The sequence below is a fragment of the Danio aesculapii genome, chromosome 9 (genome assembly GCF_903798145.1).
Source record: "Danio aesculapii chromosome 9, fDanAes4.1, whole genome shotgun sequence".
Taxonomy (NCBI): domain Eukaryota; kingdom Metazoa; phylum Chordata; class Actinopteri; order Cypriniformes; family Danionidae; genus Danio; species Danio aesculapii.
Window position 1 is genome coordinate 1728638 of NC_079443.1, and position 25000 is coordinate 1753637.

General features: G+C 37.3%; 1 protein-coding gene across 1 annotated transcript in view; it reads right to left on the minus strand.

Moving 5' to 3' along the window:
- agps (alkylglycerone phosphate synthase) overlaps positions 1–25000 on the minus strand; it is a 64776-nt gene that overhangs the window by 28538 nt on the left and 11238 nt on the right. Inside the window, exons 3-13 of the mRNA XM_056464812.1 lie at positions 23653–23742; positions 21612–21702; positions 20395–20515; positions 19924–19998; positions 15718–15789; positions 13984–14063; positions 12251–12331; positions 6993–7118; positions 6309–6417; positions 3082–3209; positions 1987–2038 (exon numbers count right to left, since the gene is read on the minus strand). Of these exons, the coding sequence (XP_056320787.1) occupies positions 1987–2038; positions 3082–3209; positions 6309–6417; positions 6993–7118; positions 12251–12331; positions 13984–14063; positions 15718–15789; positions 19924–19998; positions 20395–20515; positions 21612–21702; positions 23653–23742 (1025 nt within the window). The remainder of the gene's footprint in view (positions 1–1986; positions 2039–3081; positions 3210–6308; positions 6418–6992; positions 7119–12250; positions 12332–13983; positions 14064–15717; positions 15790–19923; positions 19999–20394; positions 20516–21611; positions 21703–23652; positions 23743–25000) is intronic.

The window sequence follows — 25000 nt, forward strand, 5'->3', positions numbered from 1 at the left end:
AATTCAGAAGCAAAACTATTCACAGCATTGAGTTATGATTCTGTAACTCTCTGGAAAAAACAACATAGCATATCCACAACAACAATTCACCATAAGACTTCTTACTCTGTGTTTAGGATGTCTGTGGGAGTAATATGTGGACTTGCTTTAGGCAGATGTGGATCAGTGATCTCTGTTGGACTGAATAAATACTAGTGCAAGAGACTGCGAGGCTTATTTTAGTCAACGAAATCTAAGAGAAAAATATTTTCGTTAACTAAAACGAATAAAATATTCACAATAAATGTAAAACAAACTGAAATAATATAACAATCAGCAAAAAAAACAAACAAATGTTTTCAGAATTAATAAGCACTCATTCTGTATGTATATATATATATATATATATATATATATATATATATATATATATATATATATATATATATATATATATAAATACCAGTAGAGGGCCCCAAACACATCAGTCTGTTAGACTGAATAAATAATATTGAGAGCGACTGCGAGACTTATTTCAGTTAAGACAAACTATTGGTCAATAAATATTTTTGTTAACTGAAATAAAATTTTCAACTCAAAATAAATGAAAAACTAAAACGAGACTAAACTAACAGCCACTGAAAAACAAACTGAAATAATATAATAATGGACGAAAATAAACTACTGTTTTCAGAGTTATTAAGCTCTCATTCTGTGGTGTAAAATCTGGCCTGTGACTGTATATAAAACAACCAGTAGATGGCACCAAACACATCAGTCTGTTACACTGAATGAATACCAGTGAGAGAGACCGTGAGACTTATTTTAGTCAAATAGAAACTAAGACAAACTATTTAAAACTAAACGAAAATAACAGTAACTGAAAAACTAACTAAAGTAATATAATAACAAACAATAATAAATAACTGCTTTCAGAATTATTAAGTTCTCATTCTGTTGCATAAAATCTGACTTCCGGCTGTTTACAAAATTACCAGTAGATGGGGCCAACACATCAGTCTGTTACACTGAATAAAATCTAGTGAGAGAGACTGCGAGATGTATTTTAGTCAACTAAAAACTATTGCTCAAATATTTTTATTAACTGAATTAAAAATTTTAATTCACAGTAAATGAAAAACTAAAACTAAATGGAACTAACTAGTCACTGAAAAACAAACTGAAATAATATTATAATTCACAAAAATAAACAATTGTTTTCAGAATTAATAAGCATTCATTCTGCTGCGTAAATTCTGACATGCAGCAGTTTATAAAAGTACCAGTAGATGGCGCTAAACACTTCAGTTTTTTTAGACTGAATAAATACTAGTGAAAGAGACTGCAAGACTTATTTTAGTCGACTAAAATCAAAGACAAACTATTGGTCAAAAATATTTTCATTAACTGAAATAAAATTAAAAATTCACAATAAATGAGAAACTAAAGTTGAATGAAACTAACAGCAATGAAAAATGAACTAAAATAATATAATAATTAACAAAAATAAACGTGTTTTCAGAATTAATAAGCACTCATTCTGTTCGTAAATTCTGACCTGTGACTTTTATATGGCACAAAACACATCAGTCTGTTGTACAGAATAAATACTTACGAGAGAGACTGCGAGACTTATTTTAGTCAATGAAGACGAAGACAAACTATTGTTCAAAAAATGTTTTAACTGAGATTACATTTTTAATTCACAATAAACGAAAATCTAAGAATAAACTAAACTAACAGCAGTCACTGAAAAACGAACTGAAATAATAAAATATTGGACAAAAATAAACAATTATTTTCAGAATTAATTAGCACTTATTCTGTGGTGAAAAAAATCTGGCCTGCAGCATTATATAAAATACCAGTAGATGGCGCCACACACATCAGTCTGTTACACTGAATGAATAGCAAAAAATGTACAGCAAAATTTTAAAATACTAATGAAATAAAAACTAAATTAAAATGCAAAACTATTATAACCTGAAGGAAAGATAAGAAACTCACCGAACTGAAACTGCTCGTTGTCCATTAGCCGAATAGATGCTGGAGCACATCTCTGAAACAAAATAATAATAATCAAATAAACTTGCTCAGACAGAGACATGGCAATACACAGACATGTATAACGATGATCTCCTGCACTTCTAAACTAATCTACAATACTATTATTGCTAAGCTAGTATTTATTGTTGCCTACAGTATGGCAAAAATTACACTCAAATTCAGATTGAGATGCAGTTTGGAAACAGGAGATGAGCCCCTGGTCTAATGCGCCACCTGGCTTGAGAAACTAGTTCTCAAAGAATTATTATTTGGGTAGCACACATATTCTGAATGCCTTCGGCAGAATTCAAATGAGCCATTTTAATCTAGATTAATCTAGATTAATTCCTAGATTACAGTGAGGATAATCTAGATTAATTTTTTTTTAATCTATGTCCACCTATAAGATATATATATATATATATATATTATTTTCTTTATCTATTGTATATGAAAGTAATGAGTCAAATAATGTGTTCATATTAATAAACTGTCCAAACGAACATAGCAACTCTAGCAAACGGGACTAAGCATTCATGGGTCTAACATTTAACTAACCAAACATTTATGTGACGACAAAAGATATCTTCCATGAACGTTGGAAAGGAATGAATCAAATGAATCAGTGAATCATTTGATAGATTCGATAAAAAAAATGAACGTAAAGTGAACACAACAAAGGGAATCAATTCATTTATAACCTATTTGGTTTGAGTTCTGCTTAAAATAATCAGTTTATTAGTTACCATAACACTTTTTCATTAAGTCAAAGTAACTTTAACACACATTATTTCATCCAGTGATTTTTACTGTTATTTTTTACATTGTGTGTGTGTGTGTGTGTGTGTATCTGGGATATCATATCTGGTAATGTCGTAATTTGACCAATCAGAATCAAGTATTCCAGAGCACCATGTAATGCGTTTATGCAACTGGCCCAGAGTGTGACACATTTGCTCTACTGAATATCACTAGAGTGTGTGTGTGTGTGTGTGTGTGTGTGTGTGTGTGTGTGTGTGTGTGTGTGTGTGTGTGTGTGTGTGGTGCAGTGCTGACCTGTCGGGCCACCTCTCTCAGACATGCCACACCCTGCTGGAAGTTGGGGAACACCACCGAGCCGTACTTCTGGTACTCAGGAATGGGTCGAATCTTCATCGTGACCTCAGTCACCACTCCCAGAGTTCCTGAGGAGAAACACACACAATTAGCATATGAGTGTGAAGAGACGAGAATCATGAGATCATTCCGGACCACAACAAGCCGTTCAGAGGAGCTGATTCAGTTCCAGCTGAACACACAGACAGAACTATGAAGGATCTGAACAGTCCTGAACACCTGTTAAATGATTTAACAACCACACACACACACACACACACACACACACACACACGCACACACCCACCCACACATACACGCAAACATACACACTCACTAATACCCATGCACAAACACTCACGTGTCCACACACACCAACAGGCTCACAAGCATACACAAACATGCAAACACAAACACACGCACAAACGTACACAAACAAACACACACAAATGTACTCAAACACGTCCACAGACAGATGCACATTCATGTGCACAAACACACACATGCAAACACATGCACACAAATGCGCACACACAAATGCACCCAAACACACACACAAACAGAAACACAGGCAAACACACACACACACAAATGTACGCAAACACACTCTACAGGACTGAGTGTTTATTTCCGCATGAGCTCAGATTTCCTTCAGGAAGCAGACAGGTTGTGTTTTCTGTCAGCATAAAACGACACACACAGACGCCGCAGTCTGACCTCTGACACCTGAGCAAACACAGGTGTTTCTCTGTCTGCGGGTCTCTGTGTTTGCTTCCATGCATTATGGCAACAGATCTCCCGTCATCCGCATGTATCCCTGTATACTCCTTTAAGTGCGCCAGTAAGGCAGCTCACCATCAAACACACAGTCTTACAGTTCTGAGATCAGATCTCCTGACCACCGTTAAACTCATCTGAACTGAAAACGAGCATCGCTGACATTACAGAGCCATGACACACACCAGATGTGCCTCCTAATGCGCTCATGAATGTTTAATTCACGCAGATTAATCCTGGAAATATCCCTCCGCCCGCTAAGAACTCACATGAGCCATAAAGGAACTGCTTTACACAACATTTACGGCTCACTTTCATCACTTCTAGCAGTTGTGCCTAAGCTTGAAGACTGGATAAATATTGTTCACTATTCAATAGTGCTGAAATAATTCACATATTTAAGATCACGTTTTTTTCCAAATGTACAAGCCCAAATCAGAATAGTTGGGACAGTATGGAAAACGTAAATAAAAGTAGTGATTTCCTTATTGACTTTGTCTTGTATTTCATCGTAGACAATATGAACACGTCTCATTTGTAAATATACATCCTTTCCTGTCATTCTGACTTGCAACACATTTCAAAAACAGTTGTGACAGGAGCAGTTTAGGGCTAGTAATTAGCTAAACTGTATTGAAATTATTAAATACAGCGTTCCTCAAAGAAAGAGAGGAAGACATTTGGATATTTCACCTTCAATAGTGCAGAACATCCTTAAAAGATTGAAGGAATCTGAACAAGCGTGATCTCCGATCCCTTAGGGGGCGCTGCATCAAGAATCCTCATTCATCTATAAGCCAGATCATCACATGGGCTCAGGAGTACTGCAGTAAACCTTTGTATAGTACCACAATATGTTATTACATCCACAAATGCCAGTGAAAACTGTACCGTGCCAAAAGGAAGCCCTATGTTAACAGTGTCCAGAAGAAACTTCTCTGGGCTCGGAGGCATCCGGGATGGACCATCCCACAGTGGAAATGTGTACTGTGCTCAGAAGAATCAGCATTTCAGGTATTTTTTGGGGGAAATGTACGTCGTGTGCTCCAGACTAAAGAGAAAAAGGATCATCCAGACTGTTTCCTGTCTAAAAGCATGTATGCGGTGGTGTCAGTGCCTTTGGCAAAGGTGACTTGCACTCCTGTGATGTCACTATTAACGCTGAAAAGCACAGAGAGATTCTTGAGTACAATATGCTGCTTTCTTTTCCAGGGACTCCTATGCATATTTCAACAAGACGATGCAAAACCACAGTCTGACACACATTACAGTCCTGCCTGCAGAGGAAAAGGAACTTGACTGGCCTGCCTGCAGTCCCGACCTGTCTCCATTAGAGAATGTGTTTATGCAGAGTTTTGAAGTGCAAAATTTGACAATGAAGACCTTGTACTGTTGCCCATCTTAAGACTTGTTTGCAGGAAGAATGAGACAAAATGACACCGGAAACACTTCATCATATGGTGTCTTCAGTCTTTAAACGTCTTTTAAGTCATGGATTCCCAACCGGTGGGCCTCAGCAATGCTGTAGGTGGGCCGACAAATTAAATTAACGCTCAATACTATAGTATTATTTTTGGATTTCATTATTAATATGCTATATTTAAATGATCGAAGTAATGCACTTTCTCCTGTTCTCTGATTGAGTACTTCAAACTCGCCGCAAAAATAGTATACTTAAGTGTGTTCATTCACAAGCTATGCGTGAAGTGAAAGTCTGTCATTGTGTATTTTTGAGTGAACTATTTAATATATCCGTTATCCAAATTATATATATACATATATATATATATATATATATATATATATATATATATATACACACACACCTGATAATGTATGTATATGTATATATTTATATATATATATATATATATATATATATATATTTATATATATATGTATATATATGTATATATGTATGTATATATGTATGTATATATATATATATATAGTTGTCCAAATGAATGTCCTGTGAGTGTTTTATAACGGATGCGCACCCATACAGGAGGATCTATAGCGAGGCTCAATTTCTGCCATAGAATCTAAAATAAACCAGCATATGAGCTTCAGACGCGCTCTGGTGGAGCCGTTCACTGTTTCTGTCAGTGATCCCCCAATAATATCCAGCTGCAAATTCAACCGCCATCAGATCGACCCGTTTCAACAGATTTAGGCTGTTTTACTGTATTTTACGTCTGTATTTACGTGTTTATTTTGATAAGAACCCCAATACAACTCATGAGGAATCTATTCAATTATGTCTGTTGTATTGTCTGCAGTGAAATACAAGTCAAACTCTCCCAACCTCTTCTGATTTAGGGTCAAAAACACTCAATTTAGCTATTTAACTGTTTACATAATAAGAAATGTTGTTGTTGTTGTTTATTTTGTGGTGAAGTTGTCGTGTTTACCCTCAGAGCCCATGATGAAGTGGTGGATGTCGGGGCCGGTGGACATGCGGGGCCCCAGGCAGCTCTTCTCAATCACTCCTCTAGGGGTCACCATCTTTATATGTACTACCTGCGCGCACACACACACACACACACACTGAACATTAGTAACTGAATGTGAGCTGTGTTAGACTGTGTGTTGGTGTGCGTTTATATGCATGAATATGTGTTTGTTTGTTTGTTTGAGTGTGTGTATTTATCAGTGTGTGTGTGTGTGTTTGAGTGTATTTATGTATGCGTTTGTGTCTGCGTGTGAGTATTTTTGTGCATCTATATGTGTGTTTGTTTGAGTGTATTTGTTCGCACATTAGTATTTTTGTGTGTGTGTGTTTGCCTGTGAATCTGTCCCGCTGTGTCTGAGTGTGTTTGAGTTATTTATGTTTGTTAGTTTGAGTGTTCATTGTTGTGTTTTTGTGACTAAGTTTCTGTGCCGTTGTGTGTTTATGTGCGATTATGTTTGTGTGTCTGTGTATATTGGTCAGTGTGTGTTGATGCGTGTGAGTATTTTTGTGTATGTGTGTTTAGATGTGTCTGTAGGTGTGTTTTTGTGTATGTCTGTGTGCGTAGGTGTCTGTGCAAGTGTTGATGTGAGTGTGTGTGTGTATGTAAGTGTCTCTTTGTGTGTGTGTGTGTGTGTAGTTGTACCAGGTCCTCTATGTTGCCGTAGATGTTCTTCTTCATGCCTGATGCCCGTGTGGCCACCCAGCCGCCCAGAGAACTGAACTCCATAGAGTCTGGCTCATGACCCGTACAGTAGCCTCGCTCATTCAGCTGCACACACACACACACAAACACCTCAGAAGAGCAGATAGAGCACGCGTGCACACAACTCCTGCAACGATGACACTGTATATAGTGATATAGCATATATATATTGGCATGAGTTTGCCAAGTACGATGTGATCCGGGATTAACATCTACTCCCATTTGATTTCCAAAATCAGAGGGGAATAATAGATAATAGTTGGATAACACTCATGTAGAAGTGCACAAACCTTAACATAAACTGTAAACATATGCCTTAATTTTGATTGGCTGATTGGAATATTGTTCCAAGATCAACACAGATGTTAATCCAGGATCATGTCCTACTTGGTGAAATCAGGTCGGAGATAAAGATCCAGTGTTAGTTTTCTCCTGCTTAAAGATACTGCATAAGGAAATGGCTGATATGGAGTCAATCTAGGGTCATATTTACTTGCAACACATAGATATTTACATTAGATGCCGCCTATGTTGTCCCTTTGAAGGATTGAGTCAATTGAGCCGCCATCTTAGTACAGGGTAGCGCTCCTTTGAAATGAATGTGGGAACAAAGTGCAGTGGAGGACTGGCCACCATCCAGAGCCAGATTATATATACATATATATCTATGATGGGGAGTTTTCCCGCTGGTCAGTATGCAAATATTTTTTAGATTACGAAAATTGTAATTTACATCACTTTTCTACATCGATGGATCAGTGACCGCACGAGCACTGCCGACAAACAGTGTGTGTTTGTGTATGGAAATGTACCATCCTCCCTCCATGTTAAATTGAATATAATCCCTGTCCTGAAACGCACCACGTCTCCTGCTTTCACTTCTCATTCTAAAGCTGGATTTATACTTTCGCCTGGCGCCGCATCACGCATCTCCGCTGACATCGCACGCACCTGAGGCTTTTATACTCGCCGCGTTCGCCGTTGTGATATTCTTTAAAACGACAGGGGGAGGTCAAAAGAAACTGAGCATAAAATCAGACGGATAAACAGAGAAGTAGAACGTTTCCGGAACTACGTCATATAACTAATATTCAATATTTTTAAACTAATTATCTTTATTGTTTTAATAAATTATGAGCATTTTTATTACCAATCAAGACTTTTTTTTAATCAAACTTTGATGCATCACTTGTTTTTGTTCATATCTCAGACAGTTTCACCTATTAAAGTTTATTAAAATATTAATAAGAGGAGAACATGTGTTGCTCTACAAATATATGTTTTATTAAGACAAGAATAAAAGCAAAATAAAAGAGTACACTTACTAAAAATACCGATGTTTTATTTAGATTTAGTCTGATCCACAGTTGGCATATTACTGTCTGGCTGGTTTCTGTCCTCTACTTATGAGCTAAACAGGCAATAATGGTCCAACATTCCTGACCATAATTACCAATAAAGCCTAGAAAAACAGGCGTCAGTATCAGTGGTGTAGTCCTAAAAAAAAGGTGTTGTACTATTACCCACCCGAACGACGAATGTCAATGTTTCTTTAATTTATGAGCTATATGTATATATATATATATATATAAGTTGCTGCGGTCGTCAGGGGGCGAGGAATGGCGCAAGTTAAACAAAAATGCACCCACTGCAACAAATTAAGATGTGAGTTAAAAACATTTGGTATACCATTAAAGGAGATGCGAATACACATAAATTAGGGACGTTTAATCACCAAAACAAGTGAGTATACTGAGGGTATGATCCTCAGAAGTCGTAATACCCAAACAGCTCGTGGAAAAAAGTAGGCATACTGAGTATACGTGAGTATATCAAGGACTACACCACTGGTCAGTATATTGTATAGTATAATCAGTATATTATGTCTGTGTGTGTGTGTGAATAAGTTTATGGGTGTTTCCCAGTACTGGAAGGCCATCAGTGTGCAAAAACATATGCTGGAATTGTTGGCGGTTCATTCCCCTGTGGCGACGCCTGATAAACAAAGGAACTAAGGTGAAGGAAAATGAATGAATGAATGAAACGTCATGTCAGACGTCCTTCTACTTGTATTTTTAACATCTTTTCCAGAATTGACCAGCAGATTTACGTCTTTGCTTTCATGTGTGCTAATAAATCCCCTTTTAAAGAAGTACATTGATGCGGACAGTAAAATAGGACGTCTCCTCTTTGACCCACACACCAGATGCTGAACAGATGTTGAACATTACACACACACACACACACACTCGTTACAATATCAGGTATTTTAGCACATCTGAATCACTGCATCGACCAATCAGCAGGAGCGTGACGATATCGGTTTACAATCAATAATGTGTGAGCACGCTTCAGTGTGTGTGTGTGTGTATGTGTGTGTGAGCATCGTATACCTGTGTGTGTGAGAGCTGATGGGTTTATTGATCAGCCAGAGAGAAAAACACACACACACACACACAGCGGGAGACAACCCCAGGGAAACACAAACACACACTTTAATTGTCCACCATCTGTCCTGCATCACGCACACATACAAATACACACACACACACACACACACACAAAAGCACACACACACACACACACACACAAAAGCACACACACACGTTAACACACACACAAGCACTAGCAAAAATAACAGTCAAAAATGTGCACACACAAGCGTACACACATACGCGCATTACCATACATACACTCAAGACTGCGCGCACACGCACGCACGCACGCACGCACGCACGCACGCACGCACGCACGCACGCACGCACGCACGCACGCACGCACGCACGCACGCACGCACGCACGCACACACACACACACACACACACACACACAATGGGAAATTTTAATAAGACAACCCCAGGGAAACACAAACACACACTTTAATGGTCCACCATCTGTCCTGCATCACGCACACATACAAATACACACACACACACACACACAGACACAAAAGCACACACACAAGAACACACAACCATGCACACACACATACACAAAAACATGCTCACACATACACACAATGAAGACTGCACACACAGACAAGAGCACGCACACATACAATCATGCACACACACATACAATCATACACACGCACACACAAACAAACATGCATGCACGCACACAAGCAAGCACTATCACACACACTTAAGAATGCACACCAACAAACAGCCAAAAATGCGCGCACACGTGCACACTAACACACACACACGCACACACACACTTTCAAATATATTAACATTCATTCATTTTCCAAGCATGCAATAACACACACACACACAAGCATACACACAAACAAACAGCCAAAATGTGCGCACACACGCAAGCGTACACACATACGCGCATTAGCATACATACACTCAAGAATGCGTACACAAACACACACACACACACAAACTGATGGCCTGAACGTTTGTGATGCATCACACACACACACACACACGATACTACAGCACACCAGTGGCACCAGGGCCATTTTTCGACATTAGCTTGATGGGACCATCTGGTGTGTGTGTGTGTGTGTGTGTGTGTGTGTGTGTGTGTGTGTCAGTATAAGCGTATAAAAGGTCGTTAGCATGTTTTATATGCGACTCGTTCCAGAATTGCGGCTACATTTCCAGCATTGTTTCTGTTATTAAATGTTGCTTCTCGTTAATCTTTATGAAGCACTAACAGAGTCGACATGTTCCAGCATTTTAGCTTTAGCTGCAGATGCTAACCTCAAAGCAGACTCCACATGGCGGGTCCAACACACTATTTCATCTATTTTCATCATAACAGTGTGTTTAAAAACAGAGTTGACTGAAATATGACAGTAACAGAGTCGACACATTATTAATCTAGTATTGGTGAATCTGAAACATTTTACACAAGTTAATGAGAGAAGAATAACGACACGCCTCAGAGCCTTCCAGAGTTTTCCCGCCACAGGAAGTGACGTCACCTGGAGCAAGTCACATGCTTTCTCTATCAGGTTGTTCTGCCTTTTATAACCGATGTAACCGAGTTGAGCAGAACGCAGAGACACACACTAAATGTGTTTTATTATTACTGAAATGACAAATAATACAGAAAACAGATGCTTCATGCTAACGTTGATTAACTTAGTAGAGGAAACACACACAAAGATGAAGATTAGACTTGATTATTTGATGATTATTGATAAGCTGAATGTATTCACGAGGCAGAGACACTCAAAAAAGCCTTAATGGGAGTCTTTAAGCTCATATTTTCATGACAAAATATCTCTGAATACACAAACAAACATTATTTTTAAAGATGATTTGAGTTCATTCATTCATTCATTCATTTTCTTTTCGGCTTAGTCCCTTTATTAATCCGGGTTCGCCACAGCGGAATGAACCGCCAACCAATCCAGTACACGTTTTTTACTTAGCGGATGCCCTTCCAGCCATACACACTCACTCACACTGATACACTACGGACAATTTAGCCTACCCTCGTCACCTGAACCGCATGTGTTTGGACTGTGGGGGAAATCGGAGCAGCCAAGGAAACCCACGCAAACGCAGGGAGAACATGGTTTGGTCTGGTTTTAGCTGGTTGACCAGGCTGGTTTTAGAGGGGTTTTGGCCATTTCCAGGCTGGTTTCCAGCCATTTCCAGCCTGGTCTTAGCTGGTTGTCTGGCTGGAAAATGACCAGCTAAAACCAGCTAAAACCAGCTAAAACCACCTTGACCAGCCTGGGTTAAGCTGGACATAGCTGGTTTTGGCTGGGCTCCCAGCCTGGTTAGGCTGGTCAAGCTGGTTTTAGCTGGTCATCTTCCAGCCCGACCAGCTACGACCAGGCTGGAAATGGCTGGAAACCAGCCTGGAAATGGCCAAAACCCCTCTAAAACTAGGCTGGTAGACTAGCTAAAACCAGCTAACCAACATGGGCTGGTTTAAGCTGTTTTTTCAGCAGGGAACTCCACACAGAAACGCCAACTGACCCAGCCGAGGCTTGAACCAGCGACCTTCTTGCTGTGAGGCAACAGCACTACCTACTGCGCCACAGCGTCGCCCTGATAATTTCATTTTATGAGATATTATTCAGAATTGTTTTATTAAAATTTTTGTTTTTGAAAAATAAACCACTCACACATTAACAATATCAGTTTCCATGAATTCCCATGATCAATAGTTGATTAACGATAAATTGATTAATAGTTTTTGGCCTTCCTGTTTGTGAAATCACTCACCTGTCTCTCCAGATCCTGACCGATGATTCCTGCCTCCACATGAGCCGTCAGATTCTTCTCATCGATCCACAAGATTCGGTTCTGAACAAATAATGATAAAAAAAATGAAGATTAATAACTAAATATTAAATATTACAAATCTTTCCCAGCTGACAGCAAATGTTTGTTTCTGAGTGAGGTATTAATAATACATAATAAGAAATGCTTACAATTTCTTATTTGTTACACTGTTTATTTAGTGCCGTCAAAGGATTAATCACATCCAAACGCTTGTATTTACATAATATATACATGTGTGTATTGTGTATATTTATGTAAATGTGTATAAACACACACACAATACATTAAATACATACTGTACAAAGAAATATACTAACACACATACATATATTTATATTTGTTTTTCTTTTTTAAATATTTCCCAGATGATGTTTAACAGAGCAAGGAAATTTTCACAGTATGTCTGATAATATTTTTTCTTCTGGAGAAAGTCTTATTTGTTTTATTTCGGCTAGAATAAAAGCAGTTTTAAATTTTCTAAACACCATTTTAGGGACAATATTATTAAATTAGCCCTTTTAAGCCATTCATTTTTTTTAGATAGTCTACAGAACAAACCATCATTATACAATAACTTGCCTAATTACCCTAACCTGCCTAGTTAACCTAATTAACCTAGTTAAGCCTTTAAATGTCTCTTTAAGCTGTATAGAAGTGTCTTGAAGAATATCTAGTCTAATATTATTTACTGTCATCATGACAAAGAGAAAATAAATCAGTTATTAGAGGTGAGTTTTTTAAAACTATTATGTTTGAATTTACACATCTATGCAACCAAATTGTTTTACATGGTTTCGTTTCTATGTATGTGTGTTTATCATTAATATAATATTTCTACACTTATTTCAAGCTTTTGACAATATTGATTGAATTTTACAATCATTTTAAATTTTAAACATTGAAACCAGCTGCGGCGTGAAAGCCAATCAGAGCACAGCTCATCGTTTACATTAACGACCATTCCAAATATGGTCAAAAGCATTAGGCATTCCATTCAAGGGCTGCTGTGTAGGTCAGTAAATGAGCGCATAAAACCCTTCCTGGAGAATTCCTGCACCTACATAAGCCACATACATACCTTCTAGATATAAATATAATAATTTAAACATATTACATATATATGGCAGCTTTAAAAGTGCATCAATGTTGTGAGTTTTGCATTTTAAAACAGATGAAAACACACAGGATGTGCTGTAATGTAAGACGCAGCAGATAAACTAGAAAACCACAGAGAATATGAACATGTGCACAGAAGGTTACAGTGACGGTGATGTGCGCGAACGAAAGCTGAGGGATTTGATTAAAGCGTGTGCGTGTGTGTGTGTGTGTTCAGGTCTGCTTCAAAGCACATGTCAAACTGATTCACTGCTGTTACACTCAGCCCACACATAACTGAGCTCAGCCCAACAGGACACAGAGAGGTCAGTGTGTGTGTGTGTGTGTGTGTGTGTGTGTGTGTGTGAGAGAGAGAGAGAGAAAGCATGTGTATGTGTGACCGTGTGTGTGAACATGTTTGTGTGTAATAGAAAGTGTGTGTGTGTGAGCATGGGTGTGTGTATTTGCATGTATGTGAGCCGTGTGTGTGTGAGAGAGAGAGCTTATGTTTGTAAGAGTGTGTGTGAGTGTGCACATGTGCTATGTGTGTGTGTCTATGTGTATGTCTGTCCACTCACCATCTGAGACGTGTCTAAAGAAACAATGCAGCGCGTCTCCTCACGAGGGCACTCTAGAGCACTGGAAACACTCGTACCACCTGAACACATCACACAATATATAAGAGATGTAGGCAGTGATCCAGTCCAAATTTGTAATCCATCAATGATCCCGTTACATCAAGTGTCCACTGCTGGAATGAACATCTGAGAGGGTTTAAAATGGTGTACCCTTTTTTATATTGTGCTTTTGTAAATTGCAATTAGAGGCATCAGAAACAATCAGGAAGATCCAAAAAGAATTAAAATTCTAATGAAAACAAAAACAAAATGGGAGACATTCACAAGATGCCAAATACAGGTAACTTCCATAATGCGAAAGCTCTAAGAGACTTCATTAATTACAAGAATAAGTTCATTAACAAAATCCTTGAGGAAATGAGTTGTGTGTAACAACACTGGAATGATAAGGAGAAAGCACTGAACTCCTGAAGTGTGTAATACTTTATACAAACACTTATCTGGTGCTGCAGCTTAAAGACTCATCTCATATAGAGAATGAAGTCACATGCATTGCTCAGGTGTGAGTTTCTCACAGACTTCAACAGTGTTAAAATCTTGATGCTTCTGTGGGTCTCGTCTATCAAATCTGAGCTTTACTTTGTATTCTCTATTGGATTCGGTTCAGGTGATTGGCTGGGCCATTCTACAGCTTGAATTTCTTTCTCTGAAAGCATCTGAGAGTCTCCTTGTCTGTGTTTTGGATCATTGTCTTGCTGAAATGTCCACCCTGGTCTCATCTTCATCCTCCTGCTAATGTAGATGTTGGACTGAAGCAGCTGATATTTATTTATACTGAGGAAGAGCAGAGGGTTGCTGAAGAACTACTGAGAGATTTCAGCTGCTGTCTGGGCTGTCACTGCTGAACTACACCTCCCTTTCTTCATGTGTTCGATACTTTTTCCTTCCGTTATTTCATTTTATTATACATAATTTAATCTGGATTTGTTTTCTTTGTATATATTTATGGATTTAATTTGTTGTTACTAATAACGGGGGGAAAATGTCAAGTCAGTCTTTTCTGAGAAAAATGGTGACATATTCAATACTTATTTTCTCTGCTGTAAATGATCATTTTGTTTCCAGGAGCTGCATTTATTTGATTAAAAACACAGAAAAAATATGGTAAAATGATGATGATGATGATGAATTTTGATTATATGGCATGTCAGCAACAACTATTTTCATGCCAAGAAAACTTCAAAATTTCATTAATAGATATGATTTTTAAGGTTAATAATACGTAATAAAAATTCTAAAGTTTTTCCTGGTGACACTTTGCTGAATATTATTGCGAAATAAGATGATAAAAACGTAAAAAAAATAATAAAACGTAATTTATTATCTGCATTGTCGCTTCAGTCTCCAACATTAAATGAGCCTTGGGAAATCCCTTTAATACAAATATGACCATTTTATGCATTTATGATTTTTAAGGTGTAAAGAAAAAAAAAAGGTGCGATGAGTAATATTTTAGGAGACCTAGTCTTTAAGCAGTTTTTGTCTCTAACAGTAAATATATTTTTATTTTGCTCATTCATTTGTGTTAAAAATGCTATTAATGTTTGTTTAAAATATGGAAAAAAACATGCCATTCGTTTATTAAAATTATAAACATGCAGCAAACTCCATTCGGAAGATATGTGATGCTGTTTTGATGATGTAAACTGCATAACTTGCTGATGCTTTACTTGCCTCCATAGGGAATCAAGCAGACGTTGTGTTTGCAGGCCAGATCCACAATCTTCTCCACATCACTGTGACAGCCTGAATAATAATAATAAACAACAGCAGTTAGAACACACTTATTTATAACTGATTTCTTGTTCTGGTGAGGTCACTTTTAGCTTAGCTTAGCATAATGAATGAAATCGGATTAGACCATTAGCGTTTAGTTAAAAAAAAAAATCATGACAAGAAATCGGCTAAATAAATTTTAAAATGGTTCAAGTCAATTGTTAATACTTGAAGAATACTTACGGAATATGCTTTAAACAGCAACATTGAAAAACTTTTATATATATATATATATAAAATGCTAATGGTCTAATCCGATTCAATTCATTATGCTAAGCTAAGCTAAAAGTGAGTCAGAACAAGAAATTGGCTAAATGGCTTAGAAATACTTAAAGTCAACTGTTAATACTTGTAGGATACTTACAGAATATGCTTTAAATAGGAAAAATATCAAAACTCCCTTAATAATCAAAAATCAAGTATGACAGCAAGTGATCAATATTATTCCAATAAAAAGTAACTGTTGTAATAAACAGGTGTGATTTACCAATTTGTGAAATATCAATTCTTTTTCCGAATGTTTAAAACTATTCTTAAATCCATTCAGCCGATTTCTTGTTCTGGCGAGGTCACTTTTAGCTTAGCTTAGCATAATGAATGAAATCGGATTAGACCATTAGCATCATCTTAAAAAAAGAAGGGTTTTTTTTTAGAATAAGAACATGGGCTAAATGGATTCAAAAATGGTTTAAGTCAACTGTTAATACTTAAGATATGCTTTAAATTGCAAAATTATCTAAACTTTTTTATACCGAAATTCTAATGGTCTAATCCAATTTAATTCATTATGCTAAGCAGAGCTAAAAGTGACCACGCCAGGACAAGAAATCGGCTAAACGGACTTAAAAGTAGTACAAATCAACTGTTAATACTTGTAGGATGCTTCCAGAATATGCTTTAAATAGGAAAAATATCAAAACTCCCTTATTAATCAAAATCAAGTAACGACAGCAATAGTGATCAATATTATTCCAGTTAAAGTAGCTGTTGTAATATACAGGTGTAATGTGCCCTCCTGTGACATTTTAATTATTTTTCCAAATGTTTGGAACTATTCTTGAATCCATTCAGCCAATTTCTTGTTCTGGCGAGGTCACTTTTAGCTTAGCTTAGCATAATGAATGAAATCGGATTAGACCATTAGCATCATCTTAAAAAAAGAAGTCTTTTTTTCAGAATAAGAACATGGGCTAAATGGATTCAAAAATGGTTTGAGTCAACTGTTAATACTCATAGGATATGCTTTAAATTGCAAAATTATCTAAACTTTTTTTATACCGAAATTCTAATGGTCTAATCCAATTTAATTCATTATGCTAAGCAGAGCTAAAAGTGACCACGCCAGGACAAGAAATCGGCTAAATGGGAATAAAAGTAGTACAAGCCAACTGTTAATATGGGATATACTTTCAGAATATGCTTTAAATGGGAAAATTATCAAAACTCCCTTATTAATCAAAAATCAAGTAACAACAGCAATAGTGATCAATATTATTCCAGTTAAAGTAGCTGTTGTAATATACAGGTGTAATGTGCCCTCCTGTGACATTTTAATTATTTTTCCAAATGTTTGGAACTATTCTTGAATCCATTCAGCCAATTTCTTGTTCTGGCGAGGTCACTTTTAGCTTAGCTTAGCATAATGAATGAAATCGGATTAGACCATTAGCATCATCTTAAAAAAATAAGCTTTTTTTTCAGAATAAGAACATGGGCTAAATGGATTCAAAAATGGTTTGAGTCAACTGTTAATACTTAAGATATGCTTTAAATTGCTAAATTATCTAAACTTTTTTATACCGAAATTCTAATGGTCTAATCCAATTTAATTCATTAAGCTAAGCAGAGCAGAAAGTGACCACGCCAGAACAAGAAATCGGCTAAACAGACTTAAAAGTAGTACAAATCAACTGTTAATACTTGTAGGATACTTCCAGAATATGCTTTAAATAGGAAAAATATCAAAACTCCCTTATTAATCAAACATCAAGTAACGACAGCAATAGTGATCAATATTATTTCAGTTAAAGTAGCTGTTGTAATATACAGGTGTAATTTACCCTCCTGTGACATTTTAAACATTTGGAACCATTCTTAATTCCATTCAGCCAATTTCTTGTTCTGACGAGGTCACTGTTAGCTTAGCTTAGCATAATGAATGGAATCGGATTAGACCATTAACATTTTGTTTTAAAAAGATATATATTTTCAGAAATTGAAATTGGCTAAATGGATTCAAAAAAAGGTTCAAGTCAACATGTAGGATACTTTTACGATGTGCTGTAAATAGAAAAATGGTCTAATACGATTCAATTCATTATGCCAAGCTAAAAGCGACCTCACCAGAAAAAGAAATCGGCTAAATGGATTCAAAAATGGTTCAAGTCAATTGTTTATTCTTGTAGGATACTTATAGAATATGCTTTAAATGGGAAAATCATCAAAATTCCCTTATTAACCATAAATCAATTTACAACAGCAATAGTGATCAATATTATTCTAATTAAAAGTAACTGTTGTAATATACAGGTGTAATACCTGGCTGAAATAAAACAAAATGTTCAACAATTCTATGGTAAATATTATTAGCCCCCTTAAAATGTTTTTTTTTTTTTTGGCTACAGAAATTTGGGCCAGCTGTGGAGGTTACAGGGAAATCAGACAGAAAGCGAACGAATGAACGTTCTGGATGAATGAACATGATTTACTGCCCGCTTGAGCTTCTTTCCTAATCAAAGCTCAGCCATCAATCAGACATGCTGAAATCAGCCTGTCGGGAATCCACCAATCAGAGAGCACACTGGACGACACACGCCCCCTTTCTCTCTGATTAAAGCAGCTCCTCATGTATATTAATTAGGTGGGCTGGATCCTAAAGGAACACTCCACATTTTCTTTTTTTGTAAAAGGCTCATTTTCCAGGTCTCCTAGAGTTAAACAGTTGACTTGAACCATTTTTCAATTCATTCAACCGATTTCTTGTTCTGGCAGCATCACTTTTAGCTTAGCTTAGCATATTGAATTGAATTGGATTAGACCATTAGCATTTTGTTCAAAAAATTCCAAAGAGTTTTAATGATTTAAATCCATTCAGCCAATTTCTTGTTCTGGCAAGGTCGCTAAGCTTAGCATAATGAATTGAATCGGTTTAGACCATTAGCATTTTCATATAAAAAAAAGTTTTGATAATTTTCGCATTAAAGCAAATCCTACAAGGATTAAAGTATACTTGTCATTTATCAAGTATACAGCTAGATCCATTTTAAATAATTCAGCTAATCCCTGGTTCTGGTAAGGTCACTTTTAGCTTAGCTTAGCATAATGAATTGAACTAGATCATTAGCATTTCACTCATTAATTTTCATATTTTAAACTTAATCTAAAAGTATTAACAGTTGACTTGAACAATTTGAACCCAGTTGATTTCTTGTTCTGGAGAAGTCCCTTTTAGCTTAGCTTAGCAAAATGAATTGAATCGGATTAGACCATTAGCATTTTGATCATTTTCCCTTTTAAAGATTGTATTTCAAGTCAACTGTAAGTACTTGTAGCATATGCTATAAATAGAAAAATTAGCAAAACTTTTTTTAACAAAATGCAAATGGTCTAATTCAATTCCATTCATTATGCTAAGCTAAGCTAAAAGTGACACTGACAGAACAGGAAATTAGCTGAATGGTTTCAAAAAAGTCTTCAAGTCAATTCTTAATACTTGTAGGATACTTATAGGATACACTTAAAATTTATCAAACTTTTTTTTTATTATGAAACGTTAATGGTCTTATCAGATTCCATCTATTATGCTAAGCTAAGCTAAAATCAACACAGCCAGAACAATAAATTGGTTAAATGGATTCAAAAATGGTTCAAGTCAACTTTAGTACTTGTAGGATAGGCTTTAAATAGGAAAACTATCAAAACTCTTTTTTTTTTTTTTAAGAAATGCTAATGGTCTAATCCGATTCCATTCATTATGCTAAGCTAAGCTAAAAGTGACCCTGCCAGAACAAGAAATCGGTTGAATTGATTCAAAAATGGTTCAAGTCAACTGTTTAACTCTTGGAAACTTGTAAAATGAGTTCCTTTAAGCCTTCAGTCACTCACTGGGCCAAACCACCATGTCAGGCACGCGTCCAATCCTGCCCTCCCGCAGAGCGAAGATCTCATGCAGACAATGACCTGAGGAGGAAAAAAAACAGACACTTTCAGAAGACACACTCAAATGAGAATCCATAAACTAAATAATAAAGGTGGGATTGAACAAAGGTTGATTTAGTGTGCTAAATCTTTGAGGTAGCCTGTAAGATTATAATGATTAATAACCCAAACAAACTATATCAGATATAAAAGTCAAAAATAAATCAAATTGAACACTTTGAATTTAATGATTTTTAGCTAAAACAATAAATCAAACCTAAAATGATCACATGACCTAATGATAATAATGGGGTAAATCATAGTAAAATTCCCCTGTGCATGCTTGAAAATTTGGTAAACTTTTATACAATGAAAGCAAAAATGAATAAGAGCACGCGTGTGAAACAAAAACTGTGTGTGTGTGTGTGTGTGTTTTACCGTGAGCTCGGAAAACCCGATCCTCCGCATCATGAGACGCCGGCAGACCTGCAGCTTTCAGATCCTCAGAGAACGCTTCATTCAGGTTTGGAGGAGACACTGCGCTCACATTCAGAGACGACTGCACACACACACACACCATATCAGACAAATACACAACATATTATACAAACACACCATATCAGAACACACACACACACACACACTATATCAGACAAACACACACCATATTATACAAACACACACCATATCAAAACACACACACACCATATCAGACAAACACACACCATATTATACAAACACACACCATATCAAAAACACACACACCATATCAGACAAACACACAACATATTATACAAACACACACCATATCAAAACACACACACACAATATATCAGACAAACACACACCATATTATACAAACACACACCATATCAAAAACACACAGACCATATCAGACAAACACACAACATATTATACAAACACACACCATATTATACAAACACACACCATATCAAAACACACACACACACAATATATCAGACAAACACACACCATATTATACAAACACACACCATATCAAAAACACACACACCATATCAGACAAACACACAACATATTATACAAACACACACCATATCAAAACACACACACACACACACACACACTATATCAGACAAACACACACCATATTATACAAACACACACCATATCAAAAACACACAGACCATATCAGACAAACACACAACATATTATACAAACACACACCATATCAAAACACACACACACACACAATATATCAGACAAACACACACCATATTTTACAAACACACACCATATCAAAAACACACACCATATCAAAACACACACACACACACACACACACACACTATATCAGACAAACACACACCATATTATACAAACACACAACATATCAAAACACACACACACACACTATATCAGACAAACACACACCATATTATACAAACACACAACATATCAAAACACACACACACACACACACACTACATCAGACAAACACACACCATATTATACAAACACACAACATATCAAAACACACACACACACTATATCAGAAAAACACACACCAAATCAGAACACACATACAGTATTACACACTCGCACACACCAATATCAGACTTGCACACACACACACACACACACACACGTCTCTAAAAGTGCAGGCTGAGACTCACAGTAGCAGGAGATTTATGCTGTAAATTGGCTCCAAACGTCCCTTCAAACCAGTCCTTCAGACTCGGCAGAATCAGCCCACTCAACCGATACCTGAACACAACACACACCGACTGCTAATTTCATGGCTTAAAACTGTGTTCATGCTATATAAATAAAATCAAGTCATTAAGCAGTTCACTGTGTCCATTTTTCAACATTAGCATTGTGACCGTCCCTGATCACACGTGTCCAGACACAGCACTGCAGATTACACACACTAGATGGCGTCAACACACAGAAAAATGCCTTGGCAAAAAAGAGAAACTTCTATACCATGGAAAATTACAACATTTACAAAACAATGAGAATAATAATTAGAAATAATTTCAATGTTATTACTATTTTACAAACAAATATACATGTACACTCACCGGCCACTTTAATAGGCACACCTTACTAGTACCGGGTTGGACCCCCTTTTGCCTTCAGAACTGCCTTAATCCTTCATGGCAGAGATTCAACAAGCTACTGGAAATATTCCTCAGAGATTTTGCTCCATATTGACATGATAGCATCACACAGTTGCTGCAGAGCTATCAGCTGCACATCCATGATGCCAATCTCCCACTCCACCACATCTCAAAGGTGCTCTATTGGATTGAGATATGGTGACTGTGGAGGCCATTTGACTACAGTGAAGTACACTGAACATGCTTCATAACATGGAAATAGCAGAAATGGAGACTCATCAGACCAGGCAACGTTTCTCCAATCTTCTATTGTCCAGTTTTGGTGAGCCTGTGTGAATTGTAGCCTCAGTTTCCTGTTCTTAGCTGACAGGAGCGGCACCCGGTGTGGTCTTCTGCTGCTGTAGCCCATCCGCCTCAAGGTTGGACATGTGTTCACAGATGCTCTTCTGCAGACCTCGGTTGCAACGAGTGCTTATTTGAGTTACTGTTGCCTTTCTATCAGCTGGAACCAGTCTGGCCATTCTCCTCTGACATCAACAAGGCATTTGTGCCCACAGAACTGCCGCTCCCTGTATATTTCCTCTTTTTCATTCTCTGTAAACCCTAGAGATGGTTGTGCGTGAAAATCTCAGTAGATCAGGAGTTTCTGAAATACTCAGACCAGCCCATATGGCACCAACAACCATGCCACATTCAAAATCCCTTAAATCCCCTTTCTTCTACATTCTGATGCTCGCTTTGAACTGCAGCAGATCGTCTTGACCATGTCTACATGCCTAAATGTATTGAGTTGCTGCCATGTGATTGGCTGATTAGACATTTGCGTTAACGCACGGTTGGACAGGTGTACCTAATAAAGTGGCCAGAGAGTGTATATAATTAATAAGAAAAATAAATGGAAAACGCTTGAAATGTATCCACCACTCTAGAGTGAGGGCTCTGAATCGGGCTCAGGCATGGTTCAGTTGGCTGGCTCTGGCCTGGTTAGAAGAGGTGTGCCAAAGCGCGGTTCACCGAAGCTGAAGATGAGCCATCACTTTTAGGGACTGTTTCACATGGATTTATTAATCAATCTTAATTTTCAATGAACGCAAACTGTTGTAGATTATTGAAGACGCAAACCCCTCACTGCACGACAGCTGCACCTTCAGCAAACCTCCTAATACCTGCAGCACGAGGACTTTTATGATTAATTATGAGCGTCAACAGTGCTGGATCTGTTCAGCAAAATGTTTGACCGCGCATCACTGCATCCCAAACCACTATAAATAATACAAAACGATATAACTAAAGCAATCTCCACTGCGCTGAGCGAGAGCGCTTCTCTTCCTGTTACACTGAACAGAGCATCAGCGATGATGCAAGCGTGCTCGTGTCCAGTAGGTAGGGCAGAGGGGATGGGGACAATCACTCTTTGGCACGGTTCAGGCAACTGTACTGAATGTGAGTACACCCGGAGTTGCATACTGCTCGGACACTTTAACATTCGTCTTATGTTAAACTGATTGTGAGGAATTCCCCAGTCGCTGCAGATGTACAGAATATTGAAGTATCTGGTCTAACTCATGTTTGTTTGGTGCGTCATACTCACCGTTTGCCTGTGAACTCTGCTTGACCCTTTTTATTAAACAGGAATCTTGAGTCGCTGTAACCCCAGCCATTCCACTTCATGATCTCCTGCCTGGAAAACAGAAATAACACACAGTTCATATGCTTTCTTTTTAAAGGGGACCTGTTATGCTAATATCACTTTTATAAGGGGTTTAAACACAGTTGTGTGTCAGCAGTGTGTGAATATCTCCAGCCTCTAATGGTGAACATGTGTTAATTGTATTTGTTCTAATCAGGCTTGATCAAAACAGTCTGCAGAAACACTTTGATTGACATTCTCCCTTTGTATGATGTCATCAGAGGAGGAAAGCCCCGCCCACTAGTGACCATCTCTCCCTCATTAGCAAAGAACATTAGTCTTGTTTTTGAATCTGCCACTATGCTGACACACAGGAATCTGTAGCTCCGCCCTCTTTTAAAAAGAGAACGATCTCATTTGAATTTAAAGCAACAGTCACCAAAACTCCACAGTTAGTTTATGATGGTATAACGGTATTGAAACTGATACCATTGCTATTTTTAGATCCCGCGGTATACCATATTACCGCCCAAGCCTACTGTGGGCACACTATACCTACCTGTTCTAGAAGATAAAAAATAAAGTCTTGTTTTCAGAAATGAGTCAAAATAAAGAGAGTTTTTCCAAGCAAAAGAATCTGCCAATAAGGTCTGCAAAACAATCATAATTTAAAGCAAAAACTAAATTGTTTTGCTCACCCCATTGGCTTATTTAGCTTATTTTACACAAAACAACTCACTTAACTTTGACAAATTATTCCTGAAGACAAGACAATATGTTTTCCTTGTCTGGTAAACGCTCCTGACATAAGAATATTAAACTGGAAACAAGACAAAAATTAAAAACAAAAGCTACTTTTTTGCATGCCGGTGTTGTTGAACCGTCAAGCACTAGCGAGTGTGTGACGATGCTCAGCACACACACACAGCAGTACATACAGCATTAATAGAGTACAGCTGTGATGCTGCTCCTGCTGCGACACTCAGCTAAAAACACACACCGCCAGTCTGCAAACACATACATGCAGAGAAACACACACACACAGCCATAACCCATTCCCACTGCTCACAATTCTATTACTAGGCCCCTAGTCTGTTCTGATTGGTCAGTCATTTACAGCATGCTCAGACAGCAGATGGCATTATAATAACTAAACTTAAAGGCACAGTTCACCCAAAAATAAAAAGTATCCACACCTGTTTGAGTTTCTTTCTTCTGATGAACACAAAAACAGGATACACTGAAGAATGCGAACCTAAACTTTCAGTATTTTCTGTACTGCTATAGATGGATGGCTGCTTTTTCCAGC